At 43.4% G+C, this 25,578-nt stretch overlaps 1 protein-coding gene across 1 annotated transcript in view; it reads left to right on the plus strand.

Annotated features, from left to right (window-relative positions):
* The first annotated feature begins 1,156 nt into the window (after positions 1–1,156).
* LOC141147946 (pyrin-like) overlaps positions 1,157–25,578 on the plus strand; it is a 51,122-nt gene continuing 26,700 nt past the window's right edge. The window contains exons 1-2 of the mRNA XM_073635104.1: positions 1,157–1,271; positions 18,255–18,644. Of these exons, the coding sequence (XP_073491205.1) occupies positions 18,368–18,644 (277 nt within the window). The 5' untranslated portion in view covers positions 1,157–1,271; positions 18,255–18,367. The remainder of the gene's footprint in view (positions 1,272–18,254; positions 18,645–25,578) is intronic.

Here is a 25,578-nt window from a genome sequence, read left to right on the forward strand (position 1 = left end):
GGGAGGTTCAGGCCACATTTTTAGAATGAAAATGATGAAGTGTAGTATGGTAGAGTGAGTAATAGTGAAAGTAGCACTCTTTTTATTTGTTAGAAATGGTTACTGTATATTCCTTTAAAAGCCTGCCCCGCCCACACCTGGCTCTTTTTATAGACCAGGTGAAATCTGATTGTAGTAGTGATGGGAAGTCCGGATCTTTTAAGTGAATTGGTTCATTTCGAACTACTCACTGAAATGAACCGATTCAATGAATCGATTCTTCGGTTCACTTGCTGAGTCTACTGACAAGCAAGTGAACCAAAGCTCTCACTCAACCTTCTTGAATGATTAGAATCAAAAGAATTATTCTTCACAGAAGGTTGGGAAGTCCTGGAAACATTTACTTGTATTTAGTTCCTTGCTCAAAGCACAAGCACAATCCTATTGTCCTATTTTGTGCGTGTGAACCTCATTCTGATGGGCCAACTTCACAGTTAACATTGCTAGCCATGAGATTTTTCCAGGGTCTTTACAGCGCATGCACAGGAAAAATGATCGGATTTTACTACTGCGGGCGGGCGAAGTACCCACGGTAGTAAAATCCAATCGTTAGGATCCTTTCACACTTCCTTTCCACTCACACGTTAAATTTTTGCCACGATTTTTACCGTGACTTTGATGCGACTTGAAGCAATACCTATGTAATTTTGAGGTCTCTGCCTCAAGTCGCATCAAAATCGGACCAAAGTAGTGCAGGGACTACTTTGAAGTCGCTGTGACTTGAAGACACACAGATATGAATGGTACTCATTGGAAATCATGGGTACCACATGTCATGCGACTTTGTAGTCCCAAGTTGCAGGACAAGTCACACAAGTGTGAAAGTGGCCTCATTATGCACTGTAAAGTACTGGTGGTGAATCATGGTTCTTTCAGTGTACTGTGTTCTAACAACTCATATGATTCTTTAACTCAGTGTACTGTGTACTCTTGACTCGTTTTAAGTTTGTATCCAGTTCCTGAGTGTCACTGTGCCTTGAGCCGGCTGATTGGTTGCAGGGAGGGGCCAAGCTCTCTCACTCTAGGATCATATTACCAGGCCTGCTCTGCTAGTATTGAGTGCATACTAGTGAACTGTTTCAAACGGATCAGTTCACTCAGAGGAATCGATTCAATCAGTTCACTGAAAAGAATCGATTGAAAAGAACAATTCATTCATGAACTGGACATCACTAGATTGCAGTACAGAGAAGACAACTGAGAGTGAACAGATCATGTTTATGAAGAATAAGGTAAGTACAGTGTATTTTTTATGAATAATAGGGATGAAATTTGGGTTTGGTTCTACCATGGGTTTGAGGAGAACCCTGCATGTTCAAGGTTTGCAGTTCTATTGACCTAATCCAGGTTTTCACTGAGGTCTGAATTCTTAGTAACCATAATGCACTGGATTGCCATTGAACTTGGAACAGCTGGTTCTGGTGGGTCCTTAATGAGGGCTCAGTTATGTGCTGATCCCACTCAGCAAGGGTGTGTTATCAGTGGCTATTTGTCAGTAGGGATGAGCTTCGAGTTCGAGTCGAACTCATGTAACTCATGCAAGTTATTGTCATAAAAAGTGTTTGGGGACCCCGGGTCCTGCCCCAGGGGACATGGATCAATGCAAAAAAAGTTTTAAAAACGGACGTTTTTTCAGGAGCAGTGATTTTAATAATGCTTAAAGTCAAACCATAAAAGTGTAATATCCCTTTAAATTTCGTACCTGAGGGGTGTCTATACTATGCCTGTAAAGGGGCGCATGTTTCCTGTGTTTAGAACAGTCTGACAGCAAAATGACATTTTGAAGGAAAAAACTCATTTAAAACTACCCGCGGCTATTGCATTGCCGACAATACACATAGAAGTTCATTAATAAAAACGGCATGGGAATTCCCCAAAGGGGAACCCCGAACCAAAATTTAAAAAAAAAAATGACATGGGAGTCCCCCTAAATTCCATACCAGGCCCTTCAGGTCTGATATGGATATTAAGGGGAACCCCGGCCAAAATTTAAAAAAAAAATGACGTGGGGTTCCCCCTAAATTCCATACCAGATCCTTCAGGTCTGGTATGGATTTTAAGGGGAACCCCGGCCAAAATTTAAAAAAAAAATGACGTGGGGTTCCCCCTAAATTCCATACCAGATCCTTCAGGTCTGGTATGGATTTTAAGGGGAACCCCGCGCCAAAAAAAAAAAAAACGGCGTGGGGTCCCCCCAAAAATCCATACCAGACCCTTATCCGAGCACGCAACCTGGCAGGCCGCAGGAAAAGAGGGGGGACGAGAGTGCAGCCCCCCCCCTCCTGAAGCGTACCAGGCCACATGCCCTCAACATTGGGAGGGTGCTTTGGGGTAGCCCCCCCAAAACACCTTGTCCCCATGTTGATGAGGACAAGGGCCTCATCCCCACAACCCTGGCCGGTGGTTGTGGGGGTCTGCGGGCGGGGGGCTTATCGGAATCTGGAAGCCCCCTTTCACAAGGGGACCCCCAGATCCCGGCCCCCCCCCCTGTGTGAAATGGTACCTACCATTTCACTAAAAAACTGTCAAAAATGTTAAAAATGACAAGAGACAGTTTTTGACAATTCCTTTATTTAAATACTTCTTCTTTCTTCCTTCATCTTCTGGTTCTTCTGGTTCTTCTGGTTCTTCCTCCGGCGTTCTCGTCCAGCATCTCCTCCGCGGCGTCTTCTATCTTCTTCTCCTCGGGCCGCTCCGCACCCATGGCAGGGGGGGAGGCTCCCGCTCTTCTCTTCATCTTCTTCTCTTCTTCTTTTCTTCTTTTCTTCTCTTCTTCTCTTCTTCTCTTCTTCATTTTCTTCTCCGGGCCGCTCCGCACCCATGCTGGCATGGAGGGAGGCTCCTGCTGTGTGACGGCGCTCCTCGTCTGACAGTTCTTAAATAACGGAGGGCGGGGCCACCTGGTGACCCTGCCCCCCTCTGACGCATGGTGACTTGACGGGACTTCCCTGTGACGTCACGGGGAATGCCACAGGGAAGTCCCGTCATGTCCCGTGCGTCAGAGGGGGCGGGGTCACCGGGTGGCCCCGCCCCCCGTTATTTAAGAACTGTCAGACGAGGAGCGCCGTCACACAGCGGGAGCCTCCCTCCATGCCAGCATGAGTGCGGAGCGGCCCGGAGAAGAAAATGAAGAAGAGAAGAAGAGAAGAAAAGAAGAAGAGAAGAGGATGAAGAAGATGAAGAGAAGAGCGGGAGCCTCCCCCCATGCCATGGGTGCGGAGCGGCCCGAGGAGAAGAAGATAGAAGACGTCGCGGAGGAGATGCTGGACGAGAACGCCGGAGGAAGAACCAGAAGAGCCAGAATAACCAGAAGATGAAGGAAGATAGAAGAAAGAAGAAGTATTTAAATAAAGGAATTGTCAAAAACTGTCTCTTGTAATTTTAAACATTTTTGACAGTTTTTTAGTGAAATGGTAGGGGTACTTTTGTACCCCCTTACCATTTCACACAGGGGGGGCGGGATCTGGGGGTCCCCTTGTTAAAGGGGGCTTCCAGATTCTGATAAGCCCCCCGCCCGCAGACCCCCACAACCACCGGCCAGGGTTGTGGGGATGAGGCCCTTGTCCTCATCAACATGGGGACAAGGTGTTTTGGGGGGCTACCCCAAAGCACCCTCCCAATGTTGAGGGCATGTGGCCTGGTACGGTTCAGGAGGGGGGGGCCGCACTCTCGTCCCCCCCTCTTTTCCTGCGGCCTGCCAGGTTGCGTGTTCGGATAAGGGTCTGGTATGGATTTTTGGGGGGACCCCAAGCGGTTTTTTTGGTTTTTTTTTTGGCGCGGGGTTCCCCTTAAAATCCATACCAGACCTGAAGGGCCTGGTATGGAATTTAGGGGGACTCCCACCTCATTTTTTTTTTTTAATTTTGGTTCGGGGTTCCCCTTTGGGGAATTCCCATGCCGTTTTTATCAATGAACTTCTATGTGTATTGTTGGCAATGCAATAGCCGCGGGTAGTTTTAAATGGCTTTTTTCCTTCAAAATGTCATTTTGCTGTCAGACTGTTCTAAACACAGGAAACATGCGCCCCTTTACAGGCATACTATAGACACCCCCCAGGTACGAAATTTAAAGGGATATTACACTTTTATTGTTTGACTTTAAGCATTATTAAAATCACTGCTCCTGAAAAAACGGACGTTTTTAAAACTTTTTTTTGCATTGATCCATGTCCCCTGGGGCAGGACCCAGGTCCCCAAACACTTTTTATGACAATAACTTGCATATTAGCCTTTAAAATTAGCACTTTTGATTATTCATGTTCGTGTCCCATAGACTTTAACGGTGTTCGCGTGTTCGAACGAACTTTTTTCCTGTTTGCATGTTCTGTTGGGAACCGAACAGGGGGGTGTTCGGCTCATCCCTATTTGTCAGTGTGTGTGTTGGAGTAGTTTAGGGAGAGCTGACAGTCTGTGTATACAGAGAGCTGGATGCTGCTCTGTACCCCCATGTTTATAGTTCACAGACCCAACAGTCGTTTTCTACTACCTTTTAGTAGATAACAGCAAAAACTGTAGTTACTGTTAACTGCTGGGTTCCCCTTGACTTTTTTTCCCCCATTATTTATATATATATATATATATATATACAGTCAGGTCCATAAGTATTGAGACCGACACAATTCTAATCTTTTTGGCTCTATACACCACCACAATGGATTTGAAATGAAACAAACAAGATGTGCTTTAACTGGAGACTTTCTGCTTTAATTTGAGGGTATTTACATCCAAATCAGGTGAACGTTGTAGGAATTACAACAGTTTGTATATGTGCCTCCCACTTTTTAAGGAACCAGAAGTAATGGGACAGATTAACAATCATCCATCAAACTTTCACTTTTTAATACTTGGTTGCAAATCCTTTGCAGTCAATTACAGCCTGAAGTCTGGAATGCATAGACCTCACCAGACGCTGGGTTTCATCCCTGGTGATGCTCTGCCAGGCCTCTACTGCAACTGTCTTCAGTTCCTGCTTGTTCTTGGGGCATTTTTCCTTCAGTTTTGTCTTCAGCAAGTGAAATGCATGCTTAATCGGATTCAGATCAGGTGATTGACTTGGCCATTGCATAACATTCCACTTCTTTCCCTTAAAAAACTCTTTGGTTGCTTTCGCAGTATGCTTTGGGTCATTGTCCATCTGCACTGTGAAGCGCCGTCCAATACGTTCTGAAGCATTTTGCTGAATATGAGCAGATAATATTGCCCGACACACTTCAGAATTCATCCTGCTGCTTTTGTCAGCAGTCACATCATCAATAAATACAAGAGAAGCAGTTCCATGGGCAGCCATACATGCCCACGCCATGACACTACCACCACCATGCTTCACTGATGAGGTGGTATGCTTTGGATCATGAACAGTTCCTTTCCTTCTCCATACTCTTCTCTTCCCATCACTCTGGTACAAGTTGATCTTGGTCTCATCTGTCCATAGGATGTTGTTCCAGAACTGTGAAGGCTTTTTTAGATGTTGTTTGGCAAACTCTAATCTGGCCTTCCTGTTTTTGAGGCTCACCAATGGTTTACATCTTGTGGTGAACCCTCTGTATTCACTCTGGTGAAGTCTTCTCTTGATTGTTGACTTTGACACACATACACCTACCTCCTGGAGAGTGTGCTTGATCTGACCAACTGTTGTGAATGGTGTTTTCTTCACCAGGGAAAGAATTCTTCGGTCATCCACCACAGTTGTTTTCTGTGGTCTTCCGGGTCTTTTGGTGTTGCTGAGCTCCCCAGTGCGTTCTTTATTTTTAAGGATGTTCCAAACAGTTGATTTGGCCACATCTAATGTTTCTATCTTTCTGATGGGTTTGTTTTTTCAGCCTAATGATGGCTTGCTTCACTAATAGTGACAGCTCTTTGGATCTCATATTGAGAGCTGACAGCAACAGATTCCAAATGCAAATAGCACACTTGAAATGAACTCTGGACCTTTTATCTGCTCCTTGTAAATGGAATAATGAAGGAATAACACATACCTGGCCATGGAACAGCTGAGCAGCCAATTGTCCCATTACTTTTGGTCCCTTAAAAAGTGGGAGGCACATATACAAACTGTTGTAATTCCTACACCATTCACCTGATTTGGATGTAAATACCCTCAAATTAAAGCTGAAAGTCTGCAGTTAAAGCACATCTTGTTTGTTTCATTTCAAATCCATTGTGGTGGTGTATAGAGCCAAAAAGATTAGAATTGTGTCGATGTCCCAATATTTATAGACCTGACTGTGTGTATGTGTATATTTGGCGGCACAGTGGCGCAGTGGGTAGCACTCTCGCCTAGCAGTAAGAAGGGTCGCTGGTTCGAATCCCAACCACGACACTACCTGCCTGGAGTTTGCATGTTCTCCCTGTGTCTGCGTGGGTTTCCTCCGGGTACTCCGGTTTCCTCCCACACTCCAAAGACATGCTGGTAGGTTAATTGGATCCTGTCTAAATCGGCCCTAGTATAGGTATGAATGTGAGTTAGGGACCTTAGATTGTAAGCTCCTTGAGGGTATAGGGACTGATGTGAATGTATAATATATATATGTAAAGCGCTGCGTAAATTGACGGCGCTATATAAGTACCTGAAATAAATAAATAAATAAATAAATATAGCGGTGTGGTTACCACTAGTTACTAACATCCACCAATTCACCCCGCTGCCAGACTCCCATATATATCTTGCAGAGACAATGAACAGTCCTTTGCTGTTTTTTTTTTTTGTTTATTTGGGGGGTACAACTTGGTTGGGGAAAGGGGTATATGGGATGCCTATAGGATAGTTCATTTCACCATCATATTTAGAGGTTTTAGCTTAGCACATAGTTTGAGCCTGAAGAAATGATGTGCATTTTTTTAAACAGTTATGATCTTCCCCCTGCATCACCATGCAGACTATTGCTCCTCCTCTGCTCAACTCCCACAGACTATTGCTTCCTCACCCATGACCGTGTATGGATGAGGACATCACTCTTGACTGTGCCACATCTTCTTCTGTAAGCAGAATAAGGACCCACTCTGAATAGCTGAATTCCTTTAGCTGGCTCTAGTTGCTTGCTGCTACTAGGCCTGAGGCCTGCAGTACCTCTCCCCAGAGGCCTAGTAGTTTAAAAGCACATGTTGAGCGGTGGACTACTGTTCCCAGCTAGCCCAGCTTGCAAATGTGCCCTCAGGTCATATCCATTTGACATACATCCCCACAGTCTCTCCTCAGATCCAGGACTCCTCATCATTGACCATGTAATGACGAGGACTTTGCTAATGACCGTGTAGAGGCAAAGTTCGCTCACAGACTTCCTGGCACATCCAGCCCTCCACTGTGGTAACACTCACCGACCTTTCACTGCCCTGAGTCCTCGATGGAGAACTTGACCGGACCATATGTTCCGACAGCTTCACCTGCCCCTCTGCTCCAGGAGTTCTTTATCAATGACCGTGTGATGATAAAGACATTGCCAATGACCGTGTAAAGGCAAAATTCCCTCACAGTTTTCCCCGGGCCTCCTCCTGCAATCGGCACACCCCCATCTGCCCTCCTGCTGCTGTCTAGTATTCCATCCTCCAGTTCACTCAGCTGACAACTCCCCCCAGTGGCATGTTACCTCAGCTTATATAGGAGGCCCGCCCCCTGCCAATTCCAGTTGGGGACTGGTCAGGGCTCCCACATAAGCTGCCTGCCACTCCAGCTCTAGGCCCTGCCGCTCTTCCAGAACATTCTCCTTGGAATGAGGGGAGGCACCTCAGAACTAGAGCACAGGTGGCCACACCCACTGCTACTCTAACCACTCCCAGCCCCCAGATCAAAACAGACAGGCCTAGCTTGCAGCAGAGACCTGACTAAATTTGCCTGTGCTGACAGTCTCCTAGTAAAAAAATATGAATACTAGAACCTCTATTGGTAGAGGGTGCTATATTCATATATATATATATATATGTATATATATATATATATATATATATATATATATATATATATATACACTTGTTGGAAGGTAAACCTTCGGCCCAGTCTGAGGTCCTGAGCACTCGGGAGAAGGTTTTCGTCAAGGATATCCCTGTACTTGGCTGCATTCACCTTTCCCTCAATTGCAACCAGTCGTCCTGTCCCTGCAGCTGAAAAACACCCCCACAGCATGATGCTGCCACCACCATGCTTCACTGTTGGGACTGTATTGGACAGGTGATGAGCAGTGCCTCGTTTTCTCCACACATACCACTTAGAATTAAGGCCAAAAAGTTCTATCTTGGTCTCATCAGACCAGAGAATCTTATTTCTCACCAACTTGGAGTCCTTCAGTTGTTTTTTAGCAAACTCCATGCGGGCTTTCATGTGTCTTGCACTGAGGAGAGGCTTCCGTCAGACCACTCTGCCATAAAGCCCCGACTGGTGGAGAGCTGCAGTGATGGTTGACTTTCTACAACTTTCTCCCATCTCTCGACTGCATCTCTGGAGCTCAGCCACAGTGATCTTTGGGTTCTTCTTTACCTCTCTCACCAAGGCTCTTCTTCCCCGATAGCTTAGTTTGGCAGGACGGCCAGCTCTAGAAAGGGTTCTTGTCATCCCAAACATCTTCCATTTAAGGATTATGGAGCCCACTGTGCTCTTAGGAATCTTAAGTGCAGCAGAAATTTTTTGTAACCTTGGCCAGATCTGTGCCTTGCCACAATTCTGTCTCTGAGCTCTTCAGGCAGTTCCTTTGACCTCATGATTCTCATTTGCTCTGACATGCACTGTGAGCTTTAAGGTCTTATATAGACAGGTGTGTGGCTTTCCTAATCAAGTCCAATCAGTATAATCAAACACAGCTGGACTCAAATGAAGGTGTAGAACCATCTCAAGGATGATCAGAAGAAATGGACAGCACCTGAGTTAAATATATGAGTGTCACAGCAAAGGGTCTGAATACTTAGAACCATGTGATATTTCAGTTTTTCTTTTTTAATAAATCTGCAAAAATGTCAACAATTCTGTGTTTTTCTGTCAATATGGGGTGCTATGTGTACATTAATGAGGAAAAAAAATGAACTTAAATGATTTTAGAAAATGGCTGCAATATAACAAAGAGTGAAAAATTTAAGGGGGGTCTGAATACTTTCTGTCCCCACTGTATATATATAATATATATTCTGCTAGGTCAAAAAACATTTTTTTTTGCACATTTATGTGGTAAAGCAATGAGTACCAAAACACTATATATTTATTTCCCCTATTGCAATATTTGCCAATAAATTTTTAGAAAATCCCCTTTATTAAACATGCCAGGCAGGCCTAAAGTGAGAGGTAGATGTTCTGTATGTGGTGGTAGTAAGGGTCAAGGAGGTTCTGCAGAAGAAAGCTATGGTTGGGCTGTACCATGTAAGGGCGGGGCAGTCTGCCTTTTCTATCTCAGAGTGGCCGTGCTATTCAGCCACAGCATTCAGAGAAGGTAGTTGCCTGGCTGACAAAACCTTCCTCGTCTTCCTCCTCCCAGGCAAAGAACAGTCAGTCCCTGGTGATTGAAAAATAGCACAATGACTATAGAGATTGGTGGCATCAGGCAGGGAACAGCAAGAGCCAGTGACATTCCAGCAGCCTGAACTTACTGCCAGGTGGGCTCCAGCCTAACCCAGGCAGGAAAAAGGATTGCAGCAGATCAAACGTGAAGGTTGTCCATCCTGTAATATTGTTACAATGTGTAGAATTCTCTCTCTCTCTCTGAGGTCTTCTTTAATAGGATAATAACTGATGGTTAAAAGCGTCCGTTGTGCTGCGTTTACATGCTGCATTTACATTTTAGAAGCGTTTTTTGCATTATAAATGGTCAGTAATGTATCTCCATTGAAAACGCCTATAAACAAAACATGGCTAAATGTGAGTTATCGCGTTTAGACGTGTTTGTACGCTGTTACAAGCATTTGGTGTTTCAAATGCCAATAAACTTCCATCCTGAACGCAATTTTTTGCTTTAAAAAAAATGCCACTAAACTCAACTGCCTCTAAAGGACTATAAATGACCCTGTGTACATGTTAAGATAACATAGAGGAGAGTTCAGGGGCTGCTGAAAAAAATGCCCAACTGCTCCTAAACGTCCGTTTATCACTAGCAGTGTACATGAGGCCTTAAAGTGCTTCATGAAAGTCTACAGCTGAACTCTGGGATAAGCAAATATTCTCAAAAACCATTCATCATCTTCTTGAATCTTGGTGTGGTTTGTGTACTTCTTCCAGATCTGTGCAGTAATCCAGTGTGAGACTTTCTCTAATAAAGACCAATCACTGTTGCTCTCTTGGTTGATTTTGTCTCCACCCCTTCCTGTAGTTTTCTGCAGGCATCCTGTAGTGAGTGGGACCTGATCAGCCCCTTCCACAGCTTTACTCCCAACACAGGCTATATACAGCACACTGATCATTTACAAGCTAATATTGGGTTTGTAATGTCATTTGAGGTTTACAAAGTGCTTTTGCAGTATATGCTTTGTGGCTATTGAGCAATATATTCACATGAGAGTTTTTGTGCTCGGAGTTCAGCTTTAAAACATATATAGAAAAAAGTGTGAAAGGAAATATGACTAATGCCCCATACACACGATCGGATTTTCCATCGGAAAAACCATCCAAAACCAATTCTGATCAAGCTTGGCTTGCATACACATGGTCACACAAAAGTTCTCTGAACTTGTGACCGTCAAGAACGCGGTGACGTACAACACTACGACAAGCCAAGAAAATTAAGTTCAATGCTTCAGAGCATGCGTTGAACTGTTTCCGAGCATGCAAATTTTGCGCGTCAGAATTGGTACAGACGATCAGAACTTTTTCCGACCGAAAAGTTGAGAACCTGCTCTCAATCTTTTGCTGGCGGGAATTCCGCCAGCAAAAGTCCGATGGAGCATACACACGGTCGGAATTTCTGACCAAAAGCTCACATCGGACTTTTTCTGGCGGAATTTCCGATTGTGTGTACGGGGCATTACAGTGCCTTGAAAAAGTATTTATACCCCTTGACATTTTCCACATTTTGTCATGTTTACAACCAAAAACTTAAATGTATTTTATTGGGATTTTATGTGATGGACCAACACAAAGTGGCACATAATTGTGAAGTGGAAGAAAAATGATAAATGGTTTTAACAATTTTTACAAATAAATATGTGAAAAGTGTGGGGTGTATTTGTATTCAGCCCCCTTTACTCTGATACCCCTAACTAAAATCTAGTGAAACCAATTGCCTTCATAAGTCACCTAATTAGTAAATAGAGTCCATCTGTAAGTAATTTAATCTCAGTATAAATACAGCTGTTCTGTGAAGCCCTCAGAGGTTTGTTAGAGAACCTTAGTGAACAAAATGAATCCTGAAGGCCAAGGAACACACCAGACTGGTCAGAGATAAAGTTGTGGAGGAATTTAAAGCAGGGTTCGGTTATAAAAAAAATATCCCAAGGTTTGAACATCTCACGGAGCTCTGTTCAATCCATCATCAACCGAAAATGGAAAGATTATGGCACAACTGCAAACCTACCAAGACATGGCCGTCCACCTAAACTGACCGGCCGGGCAAGGAGAGCATTCGTTAGAGAAGCAGCCAAGAGGTCCGTGGTAACTCTGGAGGAGCTGCAGAGATCCACAGCTCAGATGGGAGAATCTGTCCACAGGACAACTATTAGTCGTGTTCTCCACAAATCTGATCTTTATGGAAGCATGGCAAGAAGAAAGCCAGTGTTGAAAGAAAGCCATAAGAAGTCCTGTTTGCAGTTTGTGAGAAGCCATGTGGGGGACACAGCAAATATGTGGAAGAAGGTGCTCTGGTCAGAAGTGACCAAAATTTTACTTTTTGGCCTAAAAGCAAAACGCTAGGTGTGGTGGAAAACTAACACTGCACATCACCCTGAACACATCATTCCCACCGGAAAAGATGGTGGTGGCAGCATCATGGTGTGGGGATGCTTTTCTTCAGCAGGGACAGGGAAGCTGGTCAGAGATGATGGGAAGATGGATGGAGCCAAATACAGGACAATCTTAGAAGAAAAACTGTTATGCCCTGTACACACGATAGGATTTTCCGATGGAAAATGTTTGATAGGACCTTGTTGTTGGAAATTTTCTATAGGAATTTCCGTCACACAAAATTTGAGATCTGGTTCTCAAATTTTCCGACAACAAAATCCGTTGTCGGAAATTCCGACGCACAATTCTGATGCACAAAGTGCCACGCATGCTCGGAATCAAGCAGAAGAGCAGCACTGGCTATTGAACTTCAGTTTTCTCGCCTCGTCATACGTGTTGTACGTCACCGCGTTCTTGACGTTCGGAATTTCCGACCAACTTTGTGTGACCATGTATATGCAAGACAAGTTTGAGCCAACATCTGTCGGAAAAAATCCCATGGATTTTGTTGTCGGAAAATCCTATCGTGTGTACAGGGCATAAGTGACTGCAAAAGACTTGAGACTCCAGCAAGACAACGACCCTAAACATACAGCCAGAACTACAATGGAATGGTTTAGATCAAAGCATATTCATGTGTTAGAATAGCCCAGTCATAGTCCAGACCTAAATCACATTGAGAATGTGTGACAAGACTTGAAAATGGCTCTCCATCCAATCTGACAGACCTTGAGATATTTTGCAAAGCAGAATGGGCAAAAATGTCCCTCTCTAGATGTACAAAGCTAGTAAAGACATCCCCAAAAAGACTTGCCGCTGTAATTGCAGAGAAAGGAGGTTCTACAAAGTATTGACTTAGGGGGGCTGAATACAAGTCACGCCACACTTTTCACATATTTATTTGTAAAATATTTTGAAAACCATTTATCATTTTCCTTCCACATCACGATTATGTGCCACTCTGTGTTGGTCTATTACCTAAAATCCCAATAAATTACATTTATGTTTTTGGCTGTAACATGACAAAATATGGAAAATGTCAAGGGGTATGAATACTTTTTCAAGGCACTGTATTCAGAGAAGGGGCTAGCATGTTGTTAGCCATACTCTGCCACCCCACCCAAGTTCATGCAATGACCTGTGAGGGTTTCACTTTTGCTGCTTTTGCAAACAAACCAATAAATTTGCTGTTCATGCAAACATTCTAAATTTGCCATGAATCCTATGTAGCGGGAACTCAAACCTCATTCCTACCGCTAGGAAGTGGGTGGAGCATCTTATGTGCCTGTTTAAGCCAGATCTTGCTTTCGTCTTTTGCTGGGTTGCCTAAACAGGGTCACCTTAGTGAGATCTGCTATAATACTAATAAAGAACATTTTTTTTTTATTGTAAATTTTAATTTACTGAGCAAAGGACAGAAAAAGACAGAGTTGTGCAGAGACAAGGTAAAAGTAGAATTTGCACATTATATAAGATGGGATAGGCTATAGGACAGGATAGAATGGCCGCACAATACCACTCCTCTTGACTTGTGTAAAATGCAATTTATCAAACTATAGCAAATTCAGGTAACTTTTCTTTGATTTTGCTGAAACATTTTCCTCTTTTTGATAACAAGCTTTAAAACGTTGAGTGTATATAAATTATTTTTTCTCAAAGAATAAACTATTGATGTGTCAATGGAATTATGCAACTTTGTTTAGAATGAATTGCTAATATAAACCTTAACAGAAATAAAGCGTTACTGTATCTACTGATTACCAACAATACAGGCCTGATCACGGATGTGGAAAAACAGGGCAATTTAGGTAACAGCGATCACAGCGATCACAGGTCAATTGGCTTCAGTATAAATCACACAAATAGGAAACATAAGGGGAATACAAAGATACTGAATTTCAAAAGAGCCAACTTCCCTAAACTACGAGCCTTGCTAGAAGGCATAAACTGGGATAAAATCTTAGGAACAAAGAACACGCAGGAGAGATGGGTTTGCTTTAAGAGCATATTAAATAAGGGCATTAGCCAATGCATCCCATTGGGTAATACATTTAAAAGAGTGAACAAAAGTCCTGGATGGCTTAACTCCAATGTAAAAATTCATATAAAAGCAAAGGAGAAGGCCTTCAAAAAATACAAGGTTGAGGGATCAACATCAGCATTCAGACTTTATAAAGAATGCAACAAGAAATGTAAGGGTGCAATTAGGACGGCTAAGATAGAACATGAAAGACACATAGCGGAGGAGAGCAAAAAAAACTCAAGAAATTCTTTAAGTATGTAAACAGTAAAAAAGGGAGGACAGACCATATTGGTCCCATAAAGAATGAGGAAGGACATCTGGTTACAAAGGATGGGGAGATGGCAAAGGTATTGAATTTATTCTTCTCCTCAGTCTTCACGAGGGAATCGGGGGGCTTCAGTAACCAAAACTGCAGTGTTTATCCTCATGACACAACACAGGAAGCACCTCCATGGTTAACAGAGGACAGAATTAAAATTAGACTTGGGAAACTTAACCTTAATAAATCACCGGTGACCAGATGCCTTTCACCCGAGGGTACTTAGGGAAATCAGTCAAGTAATTGCCAGACCATTGTTCCTAATTTTTACTCACAGTCTACTGACTGAAATGGTACCAGCTGATTGGAGAAAAGCCAATGTAGCACCAATATTTAAAAAGGGCCCAAAATACATCCCTGGGAATTACAGACCAGTTAGCCTAACATCAATAGTATGTAAACTCTTGGAGGGGATGATAAGGGACTATATACAAGATTTTAGTAATAAGAATGGTATCAATAGCAGTAATCAGCATGGATTCATGAAGAATCGTTCTAGCCAAACCAATCTATTAACCTTCTCTGAGGAGGTGAGTTGCCAGCTAGATAAAGGAAGGCCCTTAGACGTGGTGTATCTGGATTTTGCAAAAGCATTTGACACAGTTCCCCATAAACGTTTACTGTACAAAATAAGGTCCGTTGGCATGGACCATAGGGTGAGTACATGGATTGAAAACTGGCTACAAGGGCGTGTTCAGAGGGTGGTGATAAATGGGGAATACTCGGAATGGTCAGGGGTGGGTAGTGGGGTTCCCCAGGGTTCTGTGCTGGCACCAATCCTGTTTAATTTGTTCATAAATGACCTGGAGGATGGGGTAAACAGTTCAATCTCTGTATTTACAGACAGTACTAACCTAAGCAGGGCAATAACTTCTCCGCAGGATGTGGAAACCTTGCAAAAAGACCTGAACAAATGAATGGGGTGGGCGACTACATGGCAAATGAGGTTCAATGTAGAAAAATGTAAAATAATGCATTTGGGTGGCAAAAATATGAATGCAATCTATACACTGGGGGGAGATCCTCTGGGGGAATCTAGGATGGAAAAGGACCTGGGGGTCCTAGTAGATGATAGGCTCAGCAATGGCATGCAATGCCAAGCTGCTGCTAACAAAGCAAACAGAATATTGGCATGCATTAAAAAGGGGATCAACTCCAGAGATAAAACGATAATTCTCCCGCTCTACAAGACTCTGGTCCGCCCGCACCTGGAGTATGCTGTCCAGTTCTGGGCACCAGTCCTCAGGAAGGATGTACTGGAAATGGAGCGAGTACAAAGAAGGGCAACAAAGATAATAAAGGGTCTGGAGGATCTTAGTTATGAGGAAAAGTTGCGAGCACTGAACTTATTCTCTCTGGAGAAGAGATGCTTGAAAGGGGATATGATTTCAATATACAAATACTGTACTGGTGACCCTACAATAGGGAGAAAACTTTTTCGCAGTAAGGGAGTTTAACAAGACTCGTGGCCACTCATTAAAATTAGAAGAAAAGAGGTTTAACCTTAAACTACGTAGAGGGTTCTTTATTGTAAGAGCGGCAAGGATGTTGAATTCCCTTCCACAGGCGGTGGTCTCAGGGGGGGGGCATTGATAGTTTCAAAAAACTATTAGATAAGCACCTGAATGACCACAACATACAGGGATATACAATGTAATACTGACACATAATCACACACATAGGTTGGACTTGATGGACTTGTGTCTTTTTTCGACCTCACCTACTATGTAACTATGTTGTCATTGTTTGTGTACTAAACTGTTATAATGGATATTTTTTCTTCTTAGCCATAAATCACAAGAGTCCGACTTTAAAATCGATCTACTTCAGCGCAATTTCAAAGCGGCATGTGCGGCTTCATTTACACAGATATAGATGTAAGTTGTACATGAAATCGCACAGAAATAGAGCAGGAAACTTTTTCAAAGTTGCTGCGACTTGAGCGGCGGAGATTTGAAAGGTTCCATTACCACAAATAGGGTGCAACTTGTCATGCGACTTTGAACTTTCAACTAGCATGACAAGTGGCAGTGGTGTGAACGAGGGCTACATCTCCCAACAGCTGCATGTCATTACAAGGCTGAGAATGAATTTTTTTTTTGATGAAACTGTCACCTAGGAAAAACAGAACAACAGATGTTCTTTGTCCAGAACTTTCACAATATAAGTATGAGGTCGAGTTCACATATGTGTGACCTGGGTTTTCTAAATAATTATCTTACAGTTTTCAGATCCCCCCCCCCCAACACCTCTGTGACTGTTTCTACCTCTCACCCTCTCCTTTCCTTATCTTACTAACTATCCAGGTTTAACCACTTGCCCTCTGGAAGATTTACCCTCTTAATTACCAGGCCATTTTTTGCGATACCGCACTGCATTATTTAAACTGACAATTGAGCAGTTGTGCGATGATGCTGTACACAAATTAAATTTATGTAATTTTTTTTTTTTTTACCGCAATTTTTTTTTCTTTTGATGGTATTTGATCATCACTGCGTTTTTTACTTCTTGTGCTATAAACAAAAAAGACAATAAAAAGAAAAATAAACAATATTTTTTACCTTCTGCTATAAACATACCTAATAAAAAAATATAAAAAAATCTAATTTCTTCATAAATTTAGGCCAATATGTATTCTGCTATGTATTTTAGGTTAAAAAAAAATCCCAATAAGCGTTAATTGATAGGTTTTTGTGCAAACATTATAGCGTCTACAAACTATGGGATATATACTGGAACTTTGTTTATTTATTGTTTTTTTTTATTGTTTTATTTTACTAGTAATGGCGGTGATCAGCGACTTATAGCGGGACTTCGAATATTATTGCAGCAGATAATCTGACACCAACTGACACTTTTGACACTTTGTGGGAACCAGTGACACTAAAACAGTGATCAGTGCTAAAAATATGCACTGTCACTATACTAATGACACTGGCTGGGAAGGGGTTAAACATCAGGGGTGATCAAAGGGTTAAATGTGTGCCTAGCCAGTGTTTGTGTACGGTGTGTGCCGTTTTTACTAAGGGATCTGATGGATTTCTTTCCCTGCATTGCAGGGAAAGTAAATCCATTAGATCCCTGCTGAAAAAACAGAACTCTGTCTTGTTTACATAGGAAGTGCTCTGTTCTGTGTCTCTCTTTGCTGATCAGCGGGTGCTGGTGGACATCCATTAACCGGCACCTGCTGATTGGCTTATGCTGTATCTAATCACAGCACAGCTGCAGCGCTGGTGATGCGTGTACGCGCCCCCTACCCAGAAGTTCTGGATCACGTACTAGGGACATGATTCAGCACAGCATTACTATTACTATTGCTGTCCATGTTTGTGTTTTCTTTTTTACTGTTTAGTACTTTTTTCTCAGAGTTTGTCCTACTTAAAGCAGAGTTCCGCCCAAAATTTTTTTTGTTAAAAGTCAGCAGCTACAAAAACTGCAGCTCTAGTCTTTTAAAATATGGAACCTACCTGTCCTGGGCTCCCGCCATGTCCTCACCCGAAGCCGATCTGTCCCTCAGCTCTCGGGTGGAGGCGCCGCCATCTTCAGTAAGGGAATCAGGAAGTGAAGCCTTTCGGCTTCACAGCCTGGTTCCCTACTGCGCATGCGCGAGTCGCGCTGCGCGATCTTACTGGTCCCTGCTGCCTTCTGGGACCTGTGTGTCTCCCAGAAGACAGCGGGGGGCGGAGGAGGGGCTGGACGTTAGCGTAAATATCTACGGATACTTATGCCCAGAAGTGGGAGCAGATACCTGTATTTTACAGGTATCTGCTCCCCCCCTCCCCCATCCGAAAGGTGCCAAATGTGACACTGGAGGGGGGGAGGAATCCGAAAAGCGGAAGTTCCATCTTTGGGTGGAACTCCGCTTTAACATTCTGATAAAACTTTGAGTATTAGTACTGCTTGGACATTGAAGAAGGTAGTACACCCTGAACATTTAGACGTTAGTGAAAAGAGAAAAAGAATCATGGACAGTACTCAGTTGTTCTTGCTTTATCACCTGTAATTACAGCTAAATGTTACTTTTTGTAGGTGCTTTATTTTGGCATTAAATAAACAAGTCCCCTGGCTCATGAACCGTGAAAGGGTTGGAATGAACAATTATTGGCAGGATCGGTGGAGCTACAAACGTCATAAAGGAGAACATGAAGAGAACTGTGAGAGATATCTTGGTGAATGCTCTGGAGAACCTAGAATCCAGGAGCTTCGAAAAATTTAGAAGGAAACTCAATGATTATCAGGTTGATGAGAATTATTCTGTCATACCAAGAAGCCGCTTAGAAAACACAAACATGGAAACACTTGCTGATCTGATCAGGGATTTCTATGGTGACTCCTATGGGACTGAAATTACACTGAAAGTTCTACACCACATTGATGAGAGGCAAATAGAAGAAAATCTACGAAAAGACTTTGAAAAAGGTAAGAAAAGAGATAACATGGCAAATAGCAGTCATATAAAATGCACCTGGCTGTATAAACTATGATTTCATTAGACTTCTCTGCAGTCGGTTGAGCCAACTGGTAAAAACATTAAACACTAGAAAAGTACATCCAAAGCCTCCTGAATGGTAATCTACATGGGTTTTGTTATGTGATGCACAAGTCTAATTATGGAAATAAAAAAACTTCCTTTATCTTCTCTGGCTATATCCTCCTTCATACTTCCGCCTCGAGCTGGCGACGTCACACGCCGGCTCGTTGGAGGGCTGATTTAAACCGGCTTATCTGGCTGTCATTTCAGCTAGAGCTGGAGGGAGACACATCTACACTGTGGCCATCTTCTGACTTGTAAGCTACCATACAGCCTGACTGGATTATATACAATTGCAAGCTCATCTCCTCAGCCTTTGCCTTCTATCTTTTCTTCACATCACTTACTCGTTCACTGGTCCTCCACCTACTTAGTACCTCTCCCATCATTCGTGCTTTCACCTTCCATTACTAGGACACTTATCATGGGTGTTTTCTCTCCATCCCTCACTGACGTTGTATCCCTTTATTATAAGGGTGCTTTCCCTCTTTCCTTCACTGACGCTGTATCCCTTCACTATAAGGGTCGGTTCACACTAGGGGCGGCACGACTTGCAGGTCGCCTCACCGAGGCGACCTGCACACGACATCCATGGCGACTTGCAAAACGACTTCTGTATAGAAGTCTATGCAAGTCGCCTCAAGTCGCCCCAAAAGAAGTACAGGAACCTTTTTCTAAGTCGGAGCGACTTGCGTCGCTCCTATTAGAACGGTTCCATAGTACAGAACGGGAGGCGACTTTGTCAGGCGACTAGGTCGCCTGAGAAGTCGCCCCTGTGTGAGCCGGCACTAAGGGTTTTTATTGTGGAGTGTTTTTCCCTCCTTTCTTGTACTTCATTGCTTTATTTTTTGTTTACTCACCAATTTCTTTTCTTTGGCTGCTTTCCCTGGTGCACTTTCACCAAATAAATATTTCTTTATCTGATTTTTTATTTTTGCTTATGTTCCCCAAACTTCAAGTTTAGCTTATATAGAACTTTTTTATCTACATTGTCTAGTCTGCCCTTTGCAGCCGAGTCTACAGAGTTCCTTTTCAGACTCTATTAAGTGCACTTCCTTCATCGACGATTAGACTAACACATATTTTTTGTGAGTATTTATTCTAAGAGACGTTTGTCCCTCCCTTTTTCATTTAGTTACCTCTTCATTAGTTTAATTTTATGAATTTTCACTACTCTGTCCCCCTATCAGCCCTCTATGGCCGTGCCTATTTGATTCCCTTGGATCGGGTCCTTTGGGGTGTTGTCTGGGGTCCAGCTTGGTGGTTCGCAGGTGCTATCAGTTATTAGGGTAAGTGTCCATACTCGTGTTCTTTTTTGGCAACCAAGCTCATATTTAATCTAAATACTTTGTATTTATATTCTGATTGCATATTCCTAGATTTATGCTATAACCTGTTTTCTCATTTGTTTAGTGGTTTCAATAAAGTCTTGCACATCCCCTGAAGAAGCTAATAGCGAAACATGTCGGGCTAGTGTGCAATATTTCTATTTACAATCTACCATTTCTTTATTTATGACCACCAAATATCTGTGATTTTATATTGCTTTAAAACGGCATGTTCTTTTAACTATGTTATGTAATAAAATTGTGTTTTATTTTAACTCATAAAAGTCATACTTGTCCCCCTGTATTTGGCACCGCAAAAATCCCCTTATTCTCTTCTACTGCATATACCTTCTTTGGGATGAGGTGTCTAACCTAAGGGTGTTGCACCATCAACCGGACAAACACTATAATTTCTCCTTCATTTGTGTTTCACGTGCGCCCCCTCCCAGACACTGCAGCTCACAGTGCAGTGTCCCTCTGTTTTCACCTGGTAATCTGGCCAGTAACACACCTCCTGTATTAGAGTGCGCCTACTCTGAATGAAGGAGCAAATGGGGCACCTTTGGACAGCAACATAGTCAGTCTGGGAGGAGGGGGAATGTTAGATGGACTAGCAGGTTTTCCATAAATAAAAAAAAAGCTGATTAGATTTGTAAGCACCTCTGTCAGTGGTAAACGTTTTTTCTCATCCATGTAAGGCCCCTTTCACACTGGGGCGGTGGGTGCGTCGGTGGTAAAGCGCCGCTATTTTTAGCGGCGCTTTATCATCAATTTCACGGCGCTATTCGGCTGCTAGAGGGGCGCTTTTACCCCTCGCTAGCGGCCGGAAAAGGGTTGATTGATTTCAATGGGCAGGAGCGGTGGAGGAGCGGTATACACACCGCTCCTTCATCACTCCAAAGATGCAGCTAGCAGGACTTTTTTTAGTGTCCTGCCAGCGCACCCTCAGGGCTTTCACATTGGAGAGACAGGAGGGGCTCTTTCAGGGCGCTTTGCAGGCGCTATCTTTAGCGCTGTAGCGCCTGCAAAGCGCCCCAGTGTGAAAGGGGTCTTACTGGAGCAGAAATATTAGCTCCAAGTCTGGCTGTTAGTGTCCAGTGGGCCTTTCTGACCTCAGTGCAGATGAGTGATACTATCTGGGCTGCTAAAGGAGGTAAAGTTGTCTGTTTTTAAGTTTTTTGGGTTTTTTTTTACCAAATTAAAAAAACACACAATTGTCCCCTCAATACAAGACTCTGAATAATTATCTCTTCAGCAGGCATCGAAGCCAAACTTAATTTTGTTTATGCAATGTAGCCTCTGTCACAGTCTTCAGGGTTGGACATTTCTGGGAGTGTTGAATGGCTGCATACCAAGATGTCTGCAATGGTTCCTCCCACCAGCTCCTATGTCACTGTAGAAAACTGTTGTGACATAGGGGCAATGGGATGAACCATTTAGAACAGAGATAATACAGGCTACCCACACACCCAACAGTGTGTCCAATGTAAAGTCTTTGCCAGAAGCTATATCACTTGAACTCAAAAGAGTTGATATGCTTTGCCTGCTGTGAGATTATTCAGTATTAGGTATTCAGTGTCTTGTATTGCAGGGACCATTGGTTAGATTGTTTTTGGGAAGCATCAGAGAAATTTTTAGGCCTCATGAGCATGGGCAGCATCTGAGTACCATTAAAGGACAAATCTTTGCTTTGCCATCCTGTTTCAGAGACCTTTAGCCTCTCATTCTTTGGCTAAGGCCTTTATTGCACATATTGCTCCACCTATCAGATTCCCAATTACTTCAAAGGACCTTCATCTGGTGCTCTTGGCACCCTTCAGAAACAACCATTTGAGCCTATCAGGGATAGGTGAATTTTGTCATGGCTATCATCTCTGAGAAGTCTCTGAGTTAGCAGCCTTATCCTCCAAGGAACATCTAATGATGTTATACCAAGATAAGGTTGTCCTTAGGCCTAAGGTCTGTTTTCTTCCCAAGGTGGTATCCTCATTCCATCATAACTAGGACTTTGTTCTCAACGCCCTATGTCCTTTACCAAAACATTCCAGGGAAAATTCTCTCCACTGTCTGGATGCAGTACATCCCATGAGGGTTTACCACTGGGCTACAGACTCTTTCAGACAGACATATTCAATCTTTATACTTCCGGAGGGTTACCGCAAGGGTCTTTCTGCCTTTTCCATTCCATTCTTTACCCATTCCTGGGTAGATCAGTCAAATCCCCATTCGAGCCAATGGTCTGAAGGATCACGTTCCACTCTTCCTTGTCAAAGCACACTCTACCAGACTTGTTAGTGATTCATAGGCTTTTAAAGTGGTTGTATACCCATTTTTTCACTTTGCATGCAGCCGCTGATGTCAGTGGCGCATGCGCTGTGAATGCCCGGCTGAAAGTCCGGTAGGCGCTGCCGGACCTTGCCGGAAAGAAGACGTCATTACGGCTCTGGCCACTCTCAGCGCCAGAGCCATGAACCCGAAAGACACACCGAGGGCAAAATGTCAGCTCCCTCGGCGTGGACCGGGATTAGATATCAACGCCTCGTTCTAAGGTAAGTATTTCATAATGAGCTAGTATGCGGTAAATACTAGCTCATTATGCCTTTGCTTTACAGGTTTTTATTTTTTATTACTTTTTTTTTTCTACGGGTATACGACCGCTAGTAATATGCAGCAAGCCCTGTGCTCACATCTGTATCTGTTTGATTTTTCTTTGGCCTACAGATGTGAGCACGGGGCTTGCTGCCGCCATGTTGGTTTGCATATTAGGGCGTCTCTGTGGAGGGTATACACTGTTGGAAGAATTGTCCAAGACATCAGAATCGCTGTTTGTGAGCAAGATAAGGTTCCAATATGATGCTTTGGAAAGACATACTTACCCATACTTACCCTTTCTCCTATTCATTTTGCAATTTTTTTGCACTTTGTTCCAGATTGTTTCACTTTTTGGGACATTTATATATCTTGTGCACTATACAGTTTGCACTTTATATTTTGCACTTTATTAATCCCTGAGGGGATTTCACATTTTTGCACCTTAGTATCCTCTTGTGGATTTCATTTTAGTGTTTGAGTGACTGCTTATCACTGTGCAAGATCACTTTATATTACCGGTACTATTTGTTTATTTTGTGTATTGTGAACACTTTTAGGTTTTGCTGCAGGTTTTGCACATTATTATCACTTGTTTCTGTACTAGGTTACCTATTTATTTATTTATTTATTTATTTTTAGTAGCGCGAAGGACACTTTTACACATTCGCTTTAAGTCTGCCATCTTAGAGACTTGCAGGATTTCCACCTGGTCTTCTGTTCATATGTTTGTTAAGTTTTACCAGGAGAATGTTCAAGCCTCCTCTGATGCCAGTTTTGAGCTTAAAGTGCTTCAGACTGCTCTCTGAGCTTTGAGTCTTTTCTTACCCCATATTTATGTGGGCACGTGAACATTGTTTTTTGCTACGTTGCCCATCCTTCAGTTGAACTCCTTTGGGACATCCCATGGTTAAAGATTAATCAACCCACGTCTTGTACTGTGCGAATAGGAAAATAGGATTTTTGACTTACCTGTAAAACCATTTTCTTGAAGTAGGGTACATAAGAAGGGAGGACGACCACCATGCCAACCATCCACAATAATATATAAAGGATTGAGGCAGTGAATAACTGACTCAAAAAATAAAGGACTTTAGTGGGCACAACATGAGGCAGAAGGAATATATAAAAAAAATATATGTCTTACTTATGATTACAAAAATACAAAATTACATATAAGAATTACTTATAAGAAGAATAAACACTGGGTGACGTGGCCTAACTCCGGTCTGGGATGGACGCTTAGTCTCTTCTCTCCGGCACCGAGGAGCAGATAAAACAAGCCTTAGGGTGAAGGACACGCCGCATAAGCGTGGTGAAAGGTGATCGGAGCTCCTCAGCCTCCCGCGGACCGCTGGATACAAACCAGCAACAAGGAAACAACATCCCCGCGATGTTCCAGACATCGCAGGGAGAAGGCCCCAAAGCCGCTTGGCGGTTTGTGCCCCATAGCGGAAGGAGCGCATGGAGCTCCAAACCAAGCTCTTCAAGTGATGCAATCCTCCCAGCCCTCACAACCTCTGTGTCTCTCAGATCTCCAGGCAGTGGCACACGAGATAAAGGCAGCAATCACAGATCTTAAAGCGGGAGTCCCGCGAAAATTTTTTTTTTAGATGTCAGCAGCTGCAAATACTGCAGCTGCTGACTTTTAAAATAAGGTCACTCACCTGTCCCGGGGTCCAGCGATGTCGGCACCCGAGACCGAACCGTCCCTCAATCCTCGGGTGCTGCCGCCGCCATTCTCAGTGAGGGAATCAGGAAGTGAAGCGTTGCGGCTTCACTTCCCGATTCCCTACTGCGCATACGCAAATCGCGCTGCGCTTTCTCAATGGTCCCCGCTATCTCCTGGGACCTGTGTCTTTCCCGGGAGACAGCGGGGGAGTGCGGGAGGGGGTGTGACTCCCGCGGGAGTCTATTCCCGGAAGTGGGTGCAGATACCTGTCTTATACAGGTATCTGCACCCCCCTCCCCCCTGAAAGGTGCCAACTGTGACACCGGAGGGGAGGAGGAATCCTATGAGCGGAAGTTCCACTTTTGGGTGGAACTCCGCTTTAGGGCTGACATCCGGGGAATTGCAGCAAGGATGGGATCTGTGGAGCAGGCCTCAGCACGCCAGGCAGACGCCATTAAGCAGGTACAGGAAAAATCTGACATGCATCTTTCTCACATAATAGACATTCAGCGTCATTTAGAAGACCTTGATAATAGAGGAAGATGCCATAATATTAAAATCAGAGGAGTCCCAGAAAACACTGACCAAAATCCTCTTGAGCAAACTGCAGCAATGATTTTCAATGACTTACTGGAAAGACCCCATGATTCCCCCATCGACTTTGAGAGAATACACAGAGCTTCCAGACCAAGAGGTAGAGATACTGAACCCCGTAGGTACATAATCTGCTGCTTAGTCAACTTCCCACTAAAGGAAGCCATCCTCAAAAAAGCGAGGGAGAAAAACAAAGTTCTCTTTAATGGAAATGAAGTAAAGCTCTACGAAGATCTATCGAACATCACGTTACAGCAACGCAGGGCTCTGCATCCGATTTTAGATCAATTGCGCACTAGAGACATACCATACAGGTGGAAGTTTCCATTTTGTCTCTCAGCCACATGGAGAGGACACACTGCACTGCTTCGAACACCTGATGACCTCCGATCCTTTTGTGAAACATTGAACATCCCTCAAACTGAAGCTCCAGAATGGTAGGATTCCTTCATGTTAAATGAAACATGGATCGAAGTGACCAACAACTATACGCCAAGAGCTCAGAGAAACAGAGACCATCGACGCAGATCTCCTTCAGCTCCTCACAACAGCAGAGGCATAGTACAAGGAAGCCCTGGATACTCCCCTCCTAGACGCAGAGACCGTATGGATCATCCTGATCAAATGGACACCTGAAAT

The sequence above is a fragment of the Aquarana catesbeiana genome, linkage group LG06 (assembly GCF_042186555.1).
Source record: "Aquarana catesbeiana isolate 2022-GZ linkage group LG06, ASM4218655v1, whole genome shotgun sequence".
Classification (NCBI taxonomy): domain Eukaryota; kingdom Metazoa; phylum Chordata; class Amphibia; order Anura; family Ranidae; genus Aquarana; species Aquarana catesbeiana.